We start from the raw sequence: 18,617 nt of genomic DNA, 5'->3' as shown, positions 1-18,617 counted from the left end.
TATTTATTTAATGCCGTGTTCCAGGGTTTTGTTTATTCACATCAATCCGGCACTTGAAAATAAAAATGAAAAGAATAAGATATAGATAACACCAAAAAAAAAGAATTAATAAGATAGTTTGATTGAGAAGCAATGCAAATTCAGAGGGAAATACAAAAACAGGCATGCAAAACGGAATTACAGCAGAGAACATACGGCGATAAAGATAATGAAACTACGAAAAGTACTACACGATCTGCAGACCTTTACAGATCTATTGCCTTGATCCAAACAAGAATTTAGTCTTTAAGGTTCTATGTTTGATTTGTATTTAACAAACTGTTTGGTTCTGTGTCATGAATATCTTTAGCTGTTCTTAGTTGCCTCTAATTTATTATCCTTCTTGCGGGACCTGATTTTTGCGCTTTAATTCTCATTCCGCTAGCCTTACAGTTCACAATATGTAAACGACATCAGAATGACCGATGTTCCAAACAAATCCCTCGTGAAAATATATAATGACATGTCCCCTCCTTCTGTTCACTCCAGTCCGCTCCCTATGCGAAATGTCTATACCAACTACCCAGAAAGCCATCGTCGTTCCCGAAAAGGGAGGATTTGAAGTCATTTCTTACACTGAAACCTCAGTTCCACAACCTGAGACTCGACAAATTTTGGTAAAGAACGAGTATGCCGGACTAAGTTAGTTTGCATCTTCAATCAAATCTGTACAAGTTAGTGAACCTAACATGATACTCTTGCAGACTTCCTTGACTTTTACTTTCGCTCAGGATATTTCCCTTCACCATTCCCCTACACTGCAGGCTACGAATCTGCAGGCACTGTCGTTGCAATCGGAAGCGACGTGACAAACTTTGCAGTAGGCGACCGCGTTGCATGCATAGGGCCCGCTAGCTTTGCAGAGTATACTGCTTTCTCAGCAGATGGCTACGTGTGTACAATTCCTGACAGTATCTCCTTTAAAGCTGCTGCCGCTAGCATCTCGCAGGGATTGACTGCCATAACGTTTGCCGAGGAGGCATATAAAGTCAAGAAAGGCGATTACGTACTTGTACAAGCAGCAGCAGGTGGGGTAGGCTTACTTCTCACCCAATGCTGCGCAGCTGCCGGTGCACATGTAATTGGCACAGTATCGACGGCAGAGAAAGCTGAAATTGCGAAAAAAGCCGGGGCAGAAACGGTTATTAACTACGTTCAGACACCAGACTTTGTCGCTGATGTTCTTGCGGCATCAGAGGGAAAAGGTGTACATGTTGTCTACGATGGTGTTGGCAAAAGTACCTTCGATGCCTCCATTGCTTGTGCCAGATGCAAGGGATACGTGATATTGCTCGGAGAAGCAAGCGGATCTGTCCCGCCATTAGCATTACAAACCCTCACTGCAAAGAATCTGTTGGTCGGCAAACCTACTCTATTTAATTATATCGCTGAGCCGGAAAAGATGAAATATTACTCGGACTTGCTGTGGAATCAGATTGCGAGCGGTGAATTGGATATAGCTATCTATAAAGAATACCCAATCAGTGAGTACACTGCAGCCGCCGCAGATCTTGAAGGGAGAAAATCGACTGGAAAGATTGTCTTGAAGATTTAAAGAGTAGGTAGCTAGCGCGTCATATACAGTCCGCCGCAAATGGAAGTGCCTTCACCGTAAGTGTAATGCAAATTGGGAAGCAATAGGTAGAAACAAGGTCTTTAGGTAGCTACAATCACTACAGTATACTAAATAGTAATTATAATAGCATCGTCATACATTAAGCCTATTATCTATCACAAAAACTCTAATATGGATCGGCAGACATTATTATTGTAAAGCAGAGACAGCAGAAATCAGCAAAGCAGAAGCACAGGACAGTGAACACAGACAGTTCGGAAAAAAATTTGTTTTGCAAGATTAGAAAAGCATTTTTAGTGAAATAGATAGGGATCGCTATAACGGCAATAGGTGACCTTCATCAGTATTAGCATAAAAATTATTCGCCGACTTGGTATTTAGTGTCACGTCCGAAATCCCACTGCCATAGGAAGATGCAGCTACAAGAGCGCGAACTATCCGCTGGCATCTCCGCGATAGCCGCAACACCAGTCCTTTGAGGGACAAGGCAGAATAGAATAGCCCAGGTGTCAGACCCGGCTAGTAGCGCTATTTCATAAAATGGAAAGCTCATCAAACGACTAAAACAGAAAACACGGCTGAGTGCACTCAAGACTCGCGATGTGCCCGAAAGCGACGCGTCACCAGCCTGGATATTGCGCAAACGTCTTAGAATTTGCAAAATGCCTGACATCAATGACACGTAACAATATGTAGTAGAATGCGCGACTTCGATCGATTAAAACCACCATAAAACCGCAATCCTGAGTCATATTTGTACAGACGATTCTTATCCTGAATTATCCGACTTCATTATGCTTCCAAGACTAAACTCTCCTGGTTATGAGCCTTAAATCCCTGTTTTCGTTATTCAAATAACGAACTTTCCAGCCAGTAAGCTCCGCTCGATATCGAGACTTTGCACAATTCCTGTCTGCTCCAGACTTACCCAACCCTCAACCAGATCGATCGGATCGGACGATAATCACACATCACGCGGTCACTACGTGCATTGGAAGGCCACAACATCACACAGTCAAGCACAACAAACCCGTTGGCTGGGCAACCCAGTCAATCTCGTGATCCTTAGAGCTCGCGGGGTCAGTCTGAAGTGCGCTCTTTCTATCTAGCCACCCTCAACGTCACGAAGAAAGTAGGCCACCATAGCTGTTTTGTGATTTCCATGTGCATTGCAATGCGCGGTACAATAAATAGAATATTGACAGCTAATTATTAAATCATACATAACAATCGTAGAGAAGAAAACAGATGGAGTCAAAGAAAGGACACGAGTCTAATACCCTTCGAGACATAGCACGTCGCGTAGCGAATGTCTTCCGTAATCTCAAAAAAAACAGGAATCAATAACAAAGCTGTTCTCCGTCTTTATTTTATGAGATTTTTCAGTCATTTTATATAGTTGATGCTGTAGCATTGGAGTAGAGCACGCAGATAACATTCGCTAGCCGCGCGCCATAATTCTCACGATATATCAATACACATCTCGATCACCAGGACACTTATCTGATAAAGAAAGTCGTGCGTTATCATTCTTTACGGAGTAAAAGCTCAGAATTCAGAGATTGTACTAAATATACAAGCACGCCAACCCGGTTCTCACAGAAAGCGATACTCTTAAATTACAGATCTCTCCATCACAGATATAATTGGCACAGCAAGTAAATTCAGACAGATTCGGCATTCCCAATGACAGCAGTATATTTTATGCAGATCTCTCATGATAAAATACAGCAAGCAAGGCAAACAACCCAAAGCCTTCGATAAGAGAGGGGCAGGGACTGTTTACCCACATTCTCGTCGTGTTGTGCTAATTTTCATACAGAACTATTCTTCATTCCCCAAACAAATTCAAAAATATCAATCTCAAGTCACAAGGGTCCAAAGTTTTCAATAAAGAATTGTGCAAAATCATAGTGGGAAGGAGCAGAAATTCTGACTGAAAACTAGATGAAATTATAATTCTACAAAAAGATGTCGCGAAAGTTTATCGCAAGCCGCACTCAACCGCGGTATTAGTAATCGTATCCCCATATTTGCAGTTACACGATAAATTATGCTCTACTGACTATTATGGATCTTCATGCACTATTAATAAATTTCTTGCACTGAACAACACTCATAGTTCTTACTTGACGACCGAACGTACAAATATTACCGAAAACGATGATGTCAAATGATCCCTTGACGCCTCCGGATTCCGGAGAAGAAGATTTTGATGGTATCGACTTCACTGAATTTTCAGTAACCGATGGAACAACAGAAACTGATCCTCAACTCCAAATTCCATCTACTATTGAACACCAAAACTCTCCCAGTCAATCTCAAAATAATCTCAATGAATTTCCTCAACTGCTTAGAAAGGACATACTTGCGTGCCAATTCTCTAGCTGGCATACACTTTTCAAAAAACACATTCCGAAAGCGACGGTGTTTAAACCTCTTGGGGAAGGATTTGTAAAGTATTTGAACTCAGACGGCATATTCCTTCCATCTGACGGGTAAGCAACATGTATACGAAACCCGTAACTTGTACATGCTATTCTAAGAAGATAATTCAGTGACGGAGCGGAGTGGAGCTCAGATTCAGAGCATGAATCAAGTCGAATCACCGAGATTCTAGAATCGGAAACAACTGATCCACCAAGCAATATCAGTACATCAGGGGATAATACTGATCCACAAGATACTGAGCAAAGCGAATGGAGCGATGAGGATAGTGATAACGATTTGGCGGAGTCGTTTCCTGAGCTGGATCAGAAAATCCGCGATATTATAGGTAATTATGGATCCGTGATGCCTAAGTTAAATTGGTCATCTCCGCGCGTATGTGAACCTCTCTTGCTCGCTCTCTCTCTTTACAATCAATGACGACTACTAACGAGAAATTGTCAAAAAAAGGACGCTACATGGATTACCACAACCAATACCTTGAAATGCGTGACTCCCAACGACATATACCTCCTCCTCAAAGCCTCAGATTTTATAACCCACGACCTGAATCACGCATTCGACAACTGTATCGACAACAAGACTCCTCTCGAATGGTCACAGCTGGAACTGGTTCTCAAAAAATGGATCGAGTTTAATCCTTCAATGGAGTTCCGCGCTTTTGTTCGCAATCGCTCAATAATCGCCATATCGCAACGCTCATCGGCTTACTTTGACTTCTTGTTGCCCATTCGCTCTCTCTTACTCTGTCTTATTTCATCGTTCTTCACCACCGTCTTGCAAAACCCTGAATCCACATTCTCACTAGATAATTTTGTCTTTGACGTCTACATTCCCAAGCCTCAGACAGAAAATCCAAAGGTTTGGCTTGTTGATATCAACCCTTTTAGTCCAACAACAGACTCCCTCCTCTTTTCCTGGCAAGAACTGCTTCACCTCTCACCCACCTCTGATCCCGAGTTACGACTCGCAACAGCAGAAGACGGTATCCATTCTTTCTCTACCAAACCATTTTCAGAGAGCATGGTTCCGAGTGATGTCGTCGATGCAAGTATAAAGGGCGGAGTCGGAATCGCAGAGTTTGCAAAAAAATGGAAAGAAATGCTACAGAAGCAGGAATCCGGCGTCGAAGCTGACGACGTTGGAAACGATGCAGATGACGAAATGTGAATGGCTCAGAGGCTTAACATTTGTATATTACGGCGTTTGGAGTTTTGTTTCGGCTAACGCATGATTACTGCTACCCATTTTAATATTTTATAACGCCATTTCACTCTCTCGGACACTTTCACTAATTTTACACAGATTTGAAACAGAGATCCCCAAGTCGGCTATTAAAATGTACCAGAATTGACTCAATTGCATATATGATTGTTGCCGTCAAGCCGTCAAATTTAGGATGGCCTTGTAGCCAGTTGATTCGTATGAAGCACAGAGTTTTGATAATCAGTCTCTTTTAGAACCATTGACATTATGTTCATCGCAAAAAGAAGAAAAAAATTGATACAACAGCAGCAATAAACAATACAGTACTCAGAACTTTACTCATAAACACACGAGATTACAACAACAGCGTCATCAAGAAAAAAAAAACAAAATAAATTTCAAAAGCCCCAACTTAACAAGTCTTGCCAAACGACAAACAAAACAGCAAGTCGTCTTATCTTATAGCAACGTACAGACTTGCCGTGCCACCAATCACATAGAAATCAAAAAAAGATATTCAATCGTTAACTTAAACATCAAAAGAGCAAATCAGTAAGCATACAAACTTTGATGTCTTCCAACAAAAAGGTAAGACTGCAAGTAGACAGAATCAGGAAAACTCAAAGCAGAATGATATATAATCAAATGAAACAAAAAGTTCAAAATCTCGTCTTACAGCGAGATATATTAAGCAGTAACACAGCAAACATCTTTCTACATGAGAGCAAAAAAGGATATGATTCAGAGCAAGACTAAAAAGAAGTTCAGTAGCGAGGAACGCGTCGCCAGTTTCCGCTGTTGCTGCCAGGAGGAAAGAGTCCTAATATACCTATATTAGCTTGATTCCATGAAAGACTACGAATACACCTCTGCTCAATATAATTATTACCAATCTGTTGAATGCTAGCAATTGAGCGCAGCTTTCGGTTCAAATTATTAGGAGGTGGGAATTCTTCCTCATCACCCTTGTGGGGACCATCAGAGTAATAGATTTTTGGACGATAGGCGGCGTCCTGATCCATCACACTAGAATTTCGAAATTTCTCAATAAGACATTCTTTGCCCTGAGTAAACAATAAATGTTAGTAAATATGCACATAGAAAACTGAGATATAATCGGCCACGTATATGTTTGCATAAGAAATATCACAGATTTTTTCTGAGTTAAAACGGTTCCTTCATAGAGTTAGTGAATTTAATACAAAGAGTAAAAGTTACATAAAACAGTACCATTTAGTTCCTGCTCTTGCTTTAGCAAAAGTGATGATCGCCTCAGGTGACGTAAACGAAATAAATGCGTAGCCAACACTAAAAAATTATAATTAGTACCTGTATTACTAGCAAAAATTGAGAAAGAGTCACTGACTTGCACTTGTTCAAAAAATCAATTCGTAAGTCTATACAGCATAATGGTTAGATAAAAGCAGGGTTTGCCGAAAATATTGAGGTAAGCTACATACATAAAAAGTCATAAGTTCCTCGGTTGGTCACATCGATGTAATCTTTGAGCATCTGCTGGTCCACTTTATTGGGGATGTTGCGCAGCATGAGAGTTGTGCGAGTATCAAGGCCCCTAGCAATGCGCTCCAGATCGACGACATTATTCTTTGGCACAGTTGCGTTGGTGTATACGCTATAGCCACGGATAGACGCGTCTGGAATATTCTCAACTTGGAACGCTAGAGGATTATTTCACGTTAGTTTTCCACCATGCCGTAGAAATAATAGGGAGTCCTAGAACTATCTTACTAAGAGACGCCTCAGCCGCATCATAGTCGCTTGAGAATCCTCGCGCCAGAGGAGAAGTTCGATTGTAGGGCAGAGTAGGCGATGGACGATAATCGATCCTGTAACCCGATTCCAGTCTGCGGGGACGGGAGGAGATGAATGATTCATGGCGCGAAAGCCCGCCTGCGAAAGGATAATCGGCGTTCAGATGCTCATGCCTGTACATGTCGAGCGGGCTCTGAGGCTCTGAGAAATTGCCGTGCGACCGCAAAGGACTGCGAGAGTCCTCATCTCTATAAGAAGACATAGGGAGCTTTCCAACTTCAAAAACGGGAGCATGAACGGAAAGACCCTTGTGGTGATGGCGGTCATCGGCGGCATATCCCGTCAGGTTATGCGCGGTACCTGGCGGAGATCCGTTGTAGTTTACTGAACTCTCAGATTTATAATGGGCGTCGACAGGCATATAAGACACATAAAATGCCACATCCTAACAATTCAATACAGTCAGAATTTTTTTTCGCTTTCATTTCCCGTCATATGGAAAATACGCATACCCGAATGACAGCTCCGTTCAAGCTCTCGGCGGCCATAGCAGAATGACGCAGATCAAAGAACTCGCAGGAAATACTAGTGTCGCTTTCGATTCTGAGCGACAGGACGCTACCAAACTTTGGCAAATACTTCTCCAGTATACCTCTCGCTTCTTCGGGAGACCCATGGCTGAAATAAATGGTAAGATCATCGTCGCCATGGGCCAGGAATGGGATGTCGATGCCGCTCTCGCTAATCTTCAGCATAGGTTGTCGGGTTAGGGCACTATTTAAACTTCTGGCACAAAGAATGCAGAGAAATAAGAGCAAGCACGTACCTGAATGAGATAGTTTTTTGGAAAAAATTGTGGATGTAGAAGATAGCCCATGATGGGCTGAGAGCAAATGGCTTTGTACGCAGTAACAGCATGACGGAGGTCATAGTAAGCCACGATGATGGTTCCGTTGAGCGGCATCTCGCGAGTATAGATACCACGGAGTTCGCCAAATGCCTGTTTCGGAGCGATGACTGTTAGTTTCTGTTCTGCAACTGTGCCTGTAATGAGAGATAAATACGCTAAGATTTTCGGCAAGAAACCCTGGATCGGCCGTTTTGGGTAGGCCGGAAAGCTTGAGATAGCGGCTGGGAGGCAAGTTCTGCAGCTGCGAGGATGAGGAGTGGCCGTCGGCAGCGAAGGTTGAGTGAGAGTGCTCGCGCACGACGGTGAGGCTGCCAGTACTGCGAGAGCTTTTCATGGGGTAAGGCCTTGCAGAGGCGATAGGATCATCGTTAAAGACAAAGCTACCTTTCCACGAGCGGGAGGAGGAAGAGTTAGAACTCTGTACAGAAGGACCCTCGAAGTTTGCCGTTACATCAAAGCGCTGGTCTGCGAGAAAGGAGGACTCGGATGAGTTTTGAGTGGCGCTGTCGATGCTGGCGTGTCTGAGGGCTGGAGAGGTAAATAAAGTGCTGTCAGCTTGCTGAGCTGCATGAAGAGGGGGTAAACGTTAGCAGAAACAAACGTCAACAAGAGTCACAGCGTACACAAACGCGAGCGAGTAAGAGGCTAGACGTACATGAAGAGGTGGGATAAAGTACAGAGGCGAGAGCGAGGTTTGACTGGCTGTTCAGCGAAGAGGTTGACCGAAAGCTCAGGGACGGCTGACTATTGAGACGGCGCGGATCAGAGGCCCTGTAGCCTCCAACAGGCGGAGAGTCGAGCAAGGCGGAGGGGATAGCCTGACGCTCGTCAAAGTCGCCGAGAGGGGATCTGGTGCGACGAGACTGTGCGGACTCGAACGAGGATGAGCTGTCGTTGGAGGGGGGCGAGGGAGTGGCGGATGGGCGGGTGCCGATGGGGGTGGGCAGGGCGGGAGGAGCTAGACCGAGCGAGATCTCTGCATTATGATTTTGGCTGAAGAATGCGTGACCGGACGAAGAGAAGAAGGAGGTCGTCGCGGACGATGCCATGAAAGAGAGAAAGAGAGCAAAGGAACAGGAGCAGAGAGTAGAACAAGAGAAAAGGAGAAGAAGAGGAGCAAGGGCGGTGGCAGAAAATGCGAGGATGACGGGCGGAGAGGTGTTATTTAAGTCGGGCAAGATTGTTTATTTATTTCTGCTTGAAGACAAGTCGTCGCCGTGTCGACTGTTTTCACGCGACTCGCGAGCGAACCCCGGCAATTCTGGCTACTTTTATCAGCCAGCACCGGTCAGCTGGATCAATACTGGGATTTTAGTTAGTTTAGTGGATACTCTTAGTTCTAGTCAGTGATAATCGGTGTGGATTGCTGTGGACGGCGGTGTGCGACGGTCGATCTTGGGCTTGCTGCGTGCAACAATAGTGTGCTAACTGCTGTCTGCTGGCTCGTATTTGACACCTGGAGTTAAAGAATGGGCAAGTCTGATGAAACAGCACTAATAAACAATTAAAGAGATCACAAACTGATCACTAAAATATCACGAAAGAGTGCTGCTACTGAGATCTAGATGTATCTACCATACTCGCTGATATCCTGTCCAAATCATTATGTAATCTAAATCATTATATAACCTGGCGTCCTCTACTTTTATCTCAATTTTAGCGGATCCAAACATCGAATTACTGAAATTTGTATGCAAAGACAAGAGAAGAAAAGAGATATGCGAGACTGCAAGGGCTGATCTTGAACAAGTCCTAGCTTGGGTATTAATTTTCATTGTATGTAGCACAATTGCATGCTTTTTACGAGCACACTCTCACGATTCAAGCACTCTTTCCTTTTTTCTTCCGATGAACTGTTATCACTAACTCATTCTAGTTTCTCTCTCCTCTAATCATTGTCGAGTAACTACCTCTACAGCTACATCTGCTTACCGTCTATCCTCAAGTACCAACTCTTCTCTTTACAGCTACTTCTACTTCAGCACTTTGCACAATAACTGTTCCATTATGTGTATTCAATATAATACAATATGAGAAGAAATGTCGATAACCGTACTTTTTCTAACAAAAACACACACAAAATCTTCCCCTTCTTTTGACAGCTTAGCGCTTCTCGCGACACACTCGCCGTCAAATTTCTTCATTATTTAGATGCTTGAAGGGTACAACATGATTCTGACACTAGCACCAAAGGTCTTTGGTGGCAGGTTCGATCTGAAGTTGGCGCGGACGAGACCATTGTTACCGTGCGAGCGGGTGATCTTGCTGTATCATTTGTTAGCAAAGCCATACCATTCTATCGACCAGCACTTTGCCTCTTTCTCGCGGAAAAAAACAAAGATGAAATAGCGAATTACGTACCCCCATATAACGCGGATCTTAGATCCCTTGATCTCCTTCTTGGCTCTGTAGACAAAAGCAACACGCTTGCCAAAGTAAAACTGGGCCTCCTTAGCAGACGAAACACCCTCTATAGACACAACCAGTCAGTAATCTCAGTCTTTAACTACAGCACCAAGTCCAGCAATTATCAATCAGAATGTCACATACCAATTTGAACCAAAGAGGTGCCGGGGTGGCTGTTGCGCTTGCCCCGCTGGTGAGCGATGTGCTTGCCCTTAACGTAAACTACATTATATCCTCGTCAGTCTCTCGTTCCGACAAGCAAATTATCTCTATTCTTGCAGAGTTCTCATATACAAACAAGCAATACTTACGTCTGTGAGTCTCCGGCATTTTGTTGATCTGTGTATGTCCTAGGTTGGTGGACTGTGTTGGTTGCTGAAGGATCCTGATAGACTTCCAATGCTAGTTCAATGTAGAGCCTCCCAACTCGAAGCCCGTCGCCCGTAAGCTGCCAGCCAAACGTGACTGCTTTCTTGAACCTTACAGCAACAACCCTAATCCAGCTTAAAATTTTTGTGTAGGGTTATACTGTAACCCTAATGCCGCCTTCTATATAAGGCTTCGTGCTCGCCGGCCTACGGCTTTTTTTTTTTTCTTTGTCGACGTACTTCAGTAAGATATCCCCTATATGATTTGCTTATAATAAATTCTTCGGCGTCTTTGGTAAAGCGTTTGCTAACTCCCTCCGCAGTAGGATCATTTCTATAGTATACGTCATTCTTTGATTTATTCAAAGAAGCCATTGAATCCAACTTGGTTGATGAGTTGTGCGCCTTCATGCCCAAGAGTGAGAGCTTTTTTCTCCTAAATAAGCTCGCTGAGATACCGTTCAGCTTTTGTCCTTATTATTAAGGCTGTTGTGCGCTCTCGGATGATGCTTTGGGACTTCTTTTGCATTTTGCAGTTTACTGCAGATGTAGAGTAGTTTTCGATGATCTCCACCCTTGTGACTATGCCTCTCCGGAGTGACAGTCCTTGGGCGGGCATGAAAGGTAATCTGACAAGTTTTGTATGGATTCATGGTTTGACGATGTCTGTCTGTCTCTATTGGGTTCTGTTGAATTATATATATCAAAATAAACTGATGAAAAATTAACAAGGAACATACATGTAATGTGTATGCGTATATTTTTCATATTGTGAATTATTCTATTTTAATCCCATCTGAAATATTATCCCTTTTGATTAGTCTGTGGTCGTGCATTATTATTATACGTTTTGTTCATCACTTAATCATGCTTTACAAATCACTGCAGTGCACCCTGCTTCATTTTAAACCTTAAACTCGGCAGGAGCCCCTCGATGACGACGTCGTAAGCTTTCGCGTTCAGACTCCACACCTCTCAGCAAGCCTCCTCTTTGCTTTTCAGCAGCACTTATAATCCACAAATACATAGTGGGGGAAAGGCTGTCTGTGTGTGAGCTTGTGTGTGAGCCTCGTGATGGCAACCTCTACGGCCGTCGCGACAATGCCCTCTGCATCTTTACCCGCCGTTGGTGCCGTCGACCCTTCCGACGTCATGATGAACCATCTTCAGGAAGTTTTACTTCTTAATTCTGATCCTATATCACTCCTCAACTCATTTGAAGGTGATGATTTTCTTGAGCAGCTTGCTCCTGTCGTCGAAGATGCAGTCAACGCGAACGCCGTTGATCTTCTTGTCGACAGATTGGCAACCATAACAGCACAGAAGGAGACCGAAGTGCAAGAGCTTTGCAACAGCAATCAGCAGGAATATACAAAGGCTGTTCATCAGCTGGCCAAAGTAAAGCAAAACTCAGAGCAAATGCTATCTAGTGTCCTTGAAATCAATCAGAGCATTCAGAAATCTGGCCGCGCATTTGTTGCTAGAGTGTGTATACATATGTGTTTTATTTCTCACTAATGGTTAGATTGCAGCCCTTGTTAACTCGTTGGAATAGAATAAAATGCTGAAAGATTCTCAAGGAGCAAAGAATAATATTGATGATGCTACTACTGCCCTTCATCAATGCCTCAAAGTGCTTCATATGACAAACCAAGTTTACGACATGATTGAACAAAAGAAGTATTTTCAAGCCTTGAAGGTGCGCTTACTTATCTTGCTTTCATCAAATATGCTTTATCGCTAATACATTTTCAAGAATCTCGACGACCTGCAAAGAAACCATCTCCAGGAAGTTGCCCAATTTGATTTCGCGCAGCGTATCAGACACTCAGTTCCACTAATGAAAGACACAATCAAGCAAGACGTCATTTCTGACCTGGCAGTTTGGCTTCAGAGTGTGCATGAAGTTGCTTCACAAATTGGGATGATAGCTTTTAGCTCCACTGAAGTGCGACGACGAAAATGGAAAGCTAAGGCTGATAAGGATCCTCATCTTCGCTTCTATAAATTGAATTCAGCGGTCGAGCTGGCAATGGAGCAGGATGACGACGATGAAAAATGTACGAGAGCATTAGCTTTTCATTTTATCCATCTAGAATAACTTTTTCTGACTTAATGCATCTAGTTGATCCTCTTGACAACGCTCATATCAAAGTTGATCTGACTCCCTTCTACGACTGTATACTAATTTACACTGCCCTCGGCTCGCTCAACGAATTTCGCGAACAATACGAGTATGATCGGGTCAAAGACACTGAACGACTATTACCTCAATCGATAAATTTCACAGACGACGATATCTCTCCTCTAGAGAACCTTTTACACGGCGCATGCGGGTTCGCCATAGTTGAACGCGCGACCGTGCGCATGGCATACAAAGTACGCACAGCAGAGTCGGTCGATAGATTATGGGAATCCATGTGTCAGCGAATAGCAGATCTTATTGACCCCGTTCTACAAACACTACATAACCCTGAAACATTGCTTCGCGTTCGCACCTTGCTAGGTCTGTTTATTCAAACTATGGAAAGCTTTGAATTTTCCGTTGTTCGCCTCCAGAGCTTCATGCTTTCTTTGTTTGGAAAGTATTCTGATTTCCTTAAGCAGCGCTTTGCGCAAGAATTCAATCAGAGTGTGATGGAAGACGATTACATGCCAATGGTCATTAACCAGCGCGAGCTCTGGGAACAAGTAGTCAATATCAGCTGGTACCAAGCCGATATCGATCCGTCTAACGTCACGTTCCCGTGCATTCTTCCATTCTCACAGGTATACCCGCTTTGCTGCGCAGAATTGCGTAACTTTGTGAATCAGCACTATAATTTTTCGGATGAGTTTACTGAACAGAATCCTGGTCAAATTGAATCCACGCTGCGGTCGTCGGTCGATCAACTGCTGGTCGATGTAGTATGTGCTACACTACTCACTCGTCTCAAAAGCAGTAATCGAGAGGAGATTGTGCAAATATTTATCAATCTGGAGTATTTTGAAAGCGCGGCCTCAGCCATCGAGCGAACACTAAACGAGACCTCCAGTATTCATCTGCCTGAGCCAATCAAACTCGACGCCGTTTCTGAATTTGCGCGCGCCAGAAAGAATGCTGAGCAGCGTATTTTCGAGTTGATTAATTCAAAGATTGACGATTTCTTGGAGATTGCAGAGTATGACTGGGAAACTACGACAGAAAATTCGAATCCGAGTAGTTATTTGATTGATATGGTTCGATTCTTAGAGACACTCGTCAACCAGACATTGGTTAACCTTCCTCAGTCAATTACTAGTTTCCTGTATTTTGACGCATTCGATCATCTTGCTACCTCAATGTTGGAATTAATCTTGAATGCGGGTCGCAGAATCAGCAAACCCGCACTTCATAACTTTGATCGTGATGTACATTACGTCGAGATGTTTGTTCAAGATCTTGGACAACCTGAAAATTCTCGTTCAACCTCAACCGCTTTATCTACCTTCTCACCTCGCAATGCGAAAAATCGAAGCACGTCAGTAAACGGCGCTGCACCGGAAGATCCAATGTTACTTCGCCATAGAAGTACCGACGATGATGGCGACAACAGTTTACTCACGACATTCACTGAATTAAGACAGACTATCAATTTATTACTGTCTAGCAATATTGAAGAGTACAATAATACCGAAGTGAGAATGCGCAAGTACGGACGCGTAAAGCCACAGAATGCTATGGTGTTGGTCGAAAAGTTACACGCAGCTCCGGCTACTCCTTCGCGCGCTAGGAGACTATATCGCGGACGTGGTAACTGAACTCGTCGCGATTTGGCAAAAAAAGTATCAATTTCAAACTTTTGTATATTAGTATTGTTATAGACTTTGGAGTTATTTTTATCTCGCTTTTAGTATATTCGACTTTCTTCTCACTACAAGCACAGAAGCTGCGTATTCCTAAATGTAAACGGGACGAAAATGAGATTTTAAATTGTTAACCGTATCACACTCCTCCAGCCAAAACTTATTATTCTGTAGAATTTTCTGTCCTGCTCGCTGCCCTACGAGTCAATCTTGAATATCTTGACAACACTCCTAAAACAAGACGTAGGTCTGGTACTAAAAAAAAGCGACAAAAAACACGTATCACGAAAAAAATCAAAAAATAAAACAATTCATGAGAAAAAAAAAACTCCCCGCGCTCAGTCAAAATAAATCCTATTCATCAAGTAGCTTGATACAACCTTTTTTACAATCCTCTCTTCAGTTTCATGTCATTTGACTGTCCTGCTGCGTCTGTGGCCGCTTGTGTCGCACCCGAACCATTGATATCCCAAACCATGTCACCAAATATCTCATTAAAGAAGCTATCCCCGTCCATCGCGGTCGCCCCTCCATTCGCCAATTGCTGGGCTTGCTGTTCTTGCTGAGCTTGCTGCTGTTGGTACATTAGCTGCTGGACTTGATGTGAAAGAACGTCTGGTTGTGGCCCACTTTGATCGTACGGCCGAGATGTTTGAGCATCTGTAAACCAGTTTGAGGAACCAAAGTCTAAGAACGAGTTCTCGCCTACACGATCAGCGTCGATAACAACCTGATCCTTATTATTCTCGAGTGCTCGAAGCCAAGTCTCATCAAAATCGTACAAGTACGGATTCGGCACTTCGTCATCAACAGGAGGGAAAGTCGACGGTAATACCAAGGTTTCTGTGAATGTGGTAGCAGGTTGCTGTGGTGGAAGAGGAGGTAGAAGCGCGGTGTCTGAATGTCGGCTTACTTCTTGCAAATTGGTACTCATAATCGGAGTAGGCGCTACAAGCTGAGGCTGATGCTGCCTCTGCTGTTGTTGCTGTTGTTGCTGTTGCTGCTGTTGCTGCTGCATTAGTTGCTGCTGTTTATCTGCCTCTTGTTGTTGTTGATGTTGTACAAGAGCGGCCACCACCGACGTATTAGCAGTCGCAGAAGTCGACAACGCTCTTCTGCCAGTTGACCCTTCTCCAGAAGATGTAGCACCGTCAGATTTGGCAAGACCAGGACTATTACTTTCTTTGCCGTTAAAATCAAGAGTTCCGTACCGAACGGTCGGCGATGGCGGTCTTGAAATAAGGGATCCACGCTCAGCAACATCTGGATTTCGCTCAAGCTGTAGTTTATGAAAATAGCGCTCTTTTAGAGTTGTACACCAACTGCCTGCAATTGACCAATATTCACGCATCAGAACCAGAAATTTAAGATTTACAGTTAAATGCTTCTTTGCCATCTGTGAAATTGCAGCATCGGTAGAGAAAGCATTAACAATGTGAACAGTTGCAGAGTTATAGGCGCCAAAGCCTACAAATGATGCTGGAAGAACGTCTTCAACTTGCAGAGTATCATTCAAGATACCAGATATCGAGCAAGCAGCGGCTGTGAGTTTGTTTGCAGACCTTTCAATGAAAGAAATTGGGGGCGCCTCAAATTTAGAATTTGAGTGATCATAAGGGTAGACGCATCGATGTAGTGCGCATAGGCATTGTTGAATGGCAACATGCATATGCACAAACGTACCTGCTAGTTGGGTTGCGTCCAGCGCTACCAGATTGTCTCTTGAGTACACTAGATGCGCTGGTAGAGACGAATAGAAACTGTCGATTTCTCGCTCCAATTTGTGAAACTCTGAGTATTCTGTCCATGGAGCAAAGTTCTCTTTCTTACGACCCATGTTCACATAGAATGCAATGTGGCCCCACATGATAACTGACTTTATGTGGTATCCTGGTAAGTCAAGCGGTACACGCGGCAGTTCGGGGTCGTTGGGAGGATATTCCCCTGATAGCATTTCAGTCACGACTGGGATATTATTTAGAAATGCATGATCACTCGATGGCAACGAAATCTGGCATTCTTCTTCCATAAGCAAAAATGAACGTTTAGGGCCTGAATGTGCCAGACGATCGAAAACCAAGACACTCCACCAGGTTTTGCGACGAATTTCTCTCTCTATCCAGCTGAGGTCAGGATCATCAAATTCCTTGTTGAGACCTAGCGTTGCAGCCATTCGCATTGATAAACCGGAGTAGATAGCCGCGCGTCCTCCATTCAAACCACAGAAATCGCTAAAGCCCATAATCAACAAAGCTTGCGTAGTCTCAACAGTGGGCTCGTCAAACTCCTGACTCAGAAGTTTACGGGCTTCAAGAAGAAACGTTTCTCCAGCTGCATATCTTGGCTGAGTCAACAGTTCCGGATGTCTCGAAAATCTAGCAGACACAGCACAGACGGTCAGAACAAGAAGAGGATTGACTTGTCCTGCGCGAAGTCGCGGAATGAAGGTGGGTTTGTGAAGAAAAGCGTATGACTGATTGTTAAGATATCTGAAATACAGTTCGGTGAGGTGCTCGATAATTTCAAAATCAGGCATTTGAACATTTGATGGAGCCGGGATCGATCCTGGTCGATCTCGAGAACTTGTTGGAGATTCTGATTCTGCAGTGATATTACCGTTTGATCCGTTGTATGCAGTTTCGAGATCCTCACTACTGGGAGTACCGCTATAGCCATATGTGAGACCTTTGAAAGAGCCATCGGCGCTACGTTTCAGTCGCTGCGTACTGCCATTGACGGTACTTTCATTACTGCCACTTTTGCTTTTTGAAAATGGTGCGGAAGAAGGAAGTGGTGGGGGTGGGGGTCTGACGATCGGGAGAGCCGAAAGCTTCCTGGAGACGTGGTATGGAGACGACGGATTTCCGATGGCCGGCGGTTTGATGTGTCGTTCCATCATTTCTAGACGCTAGATAGTAAAGTCAGTAATTGCAGAAATGCATCATTGCGTGCACTACGCGGTTAAGCTCTTTGTACTATTGTATGTAGCCAGCCACTATCTCCGAAATAGTCGAAAAATCAACCAAATAGTGGAGAATTAAAAGTTGGAGCTCAACTCTTAAAAATTCGCTGTGCGCTGAATCAAATTGTCGTGCATAGATCAAGATGTGGTGGCCTCGCGACTAGTCTTGGTCGGCGGGTTGCATGATGCGAATACGCATCTCCGAAAAGCTGATTCGTCAGTCGCACAAAGGACCGTGCTCATGAGTCGAGATCAAAGAGTCCAGAAAGTTCAGAGCTACAGTGCCAGAAAAAAATGCAGGTGAATAGAGGGCGGGCGAGGTGGGGGGCAAATTGGTAGCGAAAGATAGGTCCGGAGAAGAGGCTAAGGCGAAAAGAAAGTGGAGTGTGGATTTACCTTGTTTAACATTTCATAGTAGCCAAAACGAGATCCTCTGTTTTTAACAGCGGGATATTGACATGGAACATTTAGTCGAAGACAGTTGCCGCAAGCAGGACGATCGCCCGAGCATTTAACCTTGAAGTTGATCGTTAGCACGGTCATAAATTGCACTAAGGGTATTGGATGCGTGACGACTGCATTCAGCATAGTAAGATAACTCAAGGATTACTGGGAAAGATAGCACAGTAGAAACACAGTGCGTACTATCGCATAATCAGAGGCCACCAGAACTCTGGCCAAATGCAGACACTGTCGCCTGCCAGTATAGCATCGCAGCAGACCGAACGACATACCTTCTTCTTGCGGCAGGCGATGCAAGCGATGACAAGCTTGCGCTTGTCTGCGGATGATTGAGCGGCGGCGGAGGAGTGTGAGTGCTTAATCTGGATGTCGTGCGCTCTAGAGGAAGTATCGGAGTCGAGTGCGTGTGCATGTGCGTGTGCATCGCGGTCTGCATCGCGGTTGGAGCGGAGCAGGTCAACCTCGTGCTGCGCGGGACGCTGGGAGGCGCTGGTAGCGGGCATTGCGGCCGTACGCCTGCCTGCGACGAAAGCAGGAGAGGGAGAGAGCGGGAAGAGGGTGGTGAAGCGGGTGAGAGCAGAGGAGAGATGGAACACGCACGATAGAGAAAGCAGCAAAAAATGGAAGGCTCTAACGAAGAAG

At 44.1% G+C, this 18,617-nt stretch overlaps 6 protein-coding genes across 6 annotated transcripts; 3 read left to right on the top strand and 3 right to left on the bottom strand.

The window, feature by feature from the left end:
- Window positions 1-54: 54 nt before the first annotated feature.
- On the top strand, window positions 55-1,839 carry V2V93DRAFT_370552 (uncharacterized protein). Its single transcript, XM_066910299.1, has 3 exons — window positions 55-681; window positions 744-1,680; window positions 1,743-1,839. The coding sequence occupies exons 1-2, from the start codon at window positions 498-500 to the stop codon at window positions 1,592-1,594; spliced, it is 1,035 nt and encodes a 344-aa protein (XP_066765231.1). The 5' UTR covers window positions 55-497; the 3' UTR covers window positions 1,595-1,680; window positions 1,743-1,839.
- A 1,910-nt stretch (window positions 1,840-3,749) lies between these two features.
- Window positions 3,750-5,677, top strand: V2V93DRAFT_370546 (D123-domain-containing protein). The gene is made up of 3 exons (XM_066910298.1): window positions 3,750-4,113; window positions 4,174-4,438; window positions 4,514-5,677. Exons 1-3 carry the CDS (start codon window positions 3,779-3,781, stop codon window positions 5,231-5,233), a joined length of 1,320 nt encoding a protein of 439 aa, XP_066765230.1. The 5' UTR covers window positions 3,750-3,778; the 3' UTR covers window positions 5,234-5,677.
- Window positions 5,678-6,033: 356 nt separating this feature from the next.
- Window positions 6,034-7,797, bottom strand: V2V93DRAFT_324923 (RNA recognition motif 2-domain-containing protein; the record flags this gene model as incomplete). Its single annotated transcript, XM_066907489.1, has 7 exons — window positions 6,034-6,333; window positions 6,394-6,445; window positions 6,500-6,577; window positions 6,636-6,666; window positions 6,730-6,948; window positions 7,019-7,487; window positions 7,555-7,797. 7 exons carry the CDS (start codon window positions 7,795-7,797, stop codon window positions 6,034-6,036), a joined length of 1,392 nt encoding a protein of 463 aa, XP_066765229.1.
- Window positions 7,798-9,933: 2,136 nt separating this feature from the next.
- Window positions 9,934-10,762, bottom strand: V2V93DRAFT_370532 (60S ribosomal protein eL33). The gene is made up of 4 exons (XM_066910297.1): window positions 10,670-10,762; window positions 10,503-10,580; window positions 10,314-10,422; window positions 9,934-10,217 (listed from the first exon to the last, which is right to left on the bottom strand). The coding sequence occupies exons 1-4, from the start codon at window positions 10,686-10,688 to the stop codon at window positions 10,100-10,102; spliced, it is 324 nt and encodes a 107-aa protein (XP_066765228.1). The 5' UTR covers window positions 10,689-10,762; the 3' UTR covers window positions 9,934-10,099.
- Window positions 10,763-11,469: 707 nt separating this feature from the next.
- Window positions 11,470-14,732, top strand: V2V93DRAFT_257466 (exocyst complex subunit Sec15-like-domain-containing protein). Its single transcript, XM_066907140.1, has 4 exons — window positions 11,470-12,211; window positions 12,282-12,425; window positions 12,483-12,786; window positions 12,852-14,732. Exons 1-4 carry the CDS (start codon window positions 11,801-11,803, stop codon window positions 14,504-14,506), a joined length of 2,514 nt encoding a protein of 837 aa, XP_066765227.1. The 5' UTR covers window positions 11,470-11,800; the 3' UTR covers window positions 14,507-14,732.
- Window positions 14,553-18,579, bottom strand: V2V93DRAFT_370525 (fungal-specific transcription factor domain-containing protein). Its single transcript, XM_066910296.1, has 3 exons — window positions 18,248-18,579; window positions 17,910-18,029; window positions 14,553-17,459 (listed from the first exon to the last, which is right to left on the bottom strand). The coding sequence occupies exons 1-3, from the start codon at window positions 18,476-18,478 to the stop codon at window positions 14,937-14,939; spliced, it is 2,874 nt and encodes a 957-aa protein (XP_066765226.1). The 5' UTR covers window positions 18,479-18,579; the 3' UTR covers window positions 14,553-14,936.
- Between the last annotated feature and the right edge of the window lie 38 nt (window positions 18,580-18,617).

This window comes from Kockiozyma suomiensis (genome assembly GCF_038497685.1).
Source record: "Kockiozyma suomiensis strain NRRL Y-17356 unplaced genomic scaffold V2V93scaffold_8, whole genome shotgun sequence".
Taxonomy (NCBI): domain Eukaryota; kingdom Fungi; phylum Ascomycota; class Lipomycetes; order Lipomycetales; family Lipomycetaceae; genus Kockiozyma; species Kockiozyma suomiensis.
Note: the sequence above shows the minus strand (reverse complement) of the source record. Positions and strands in the feature narration are given on the sequence as shown.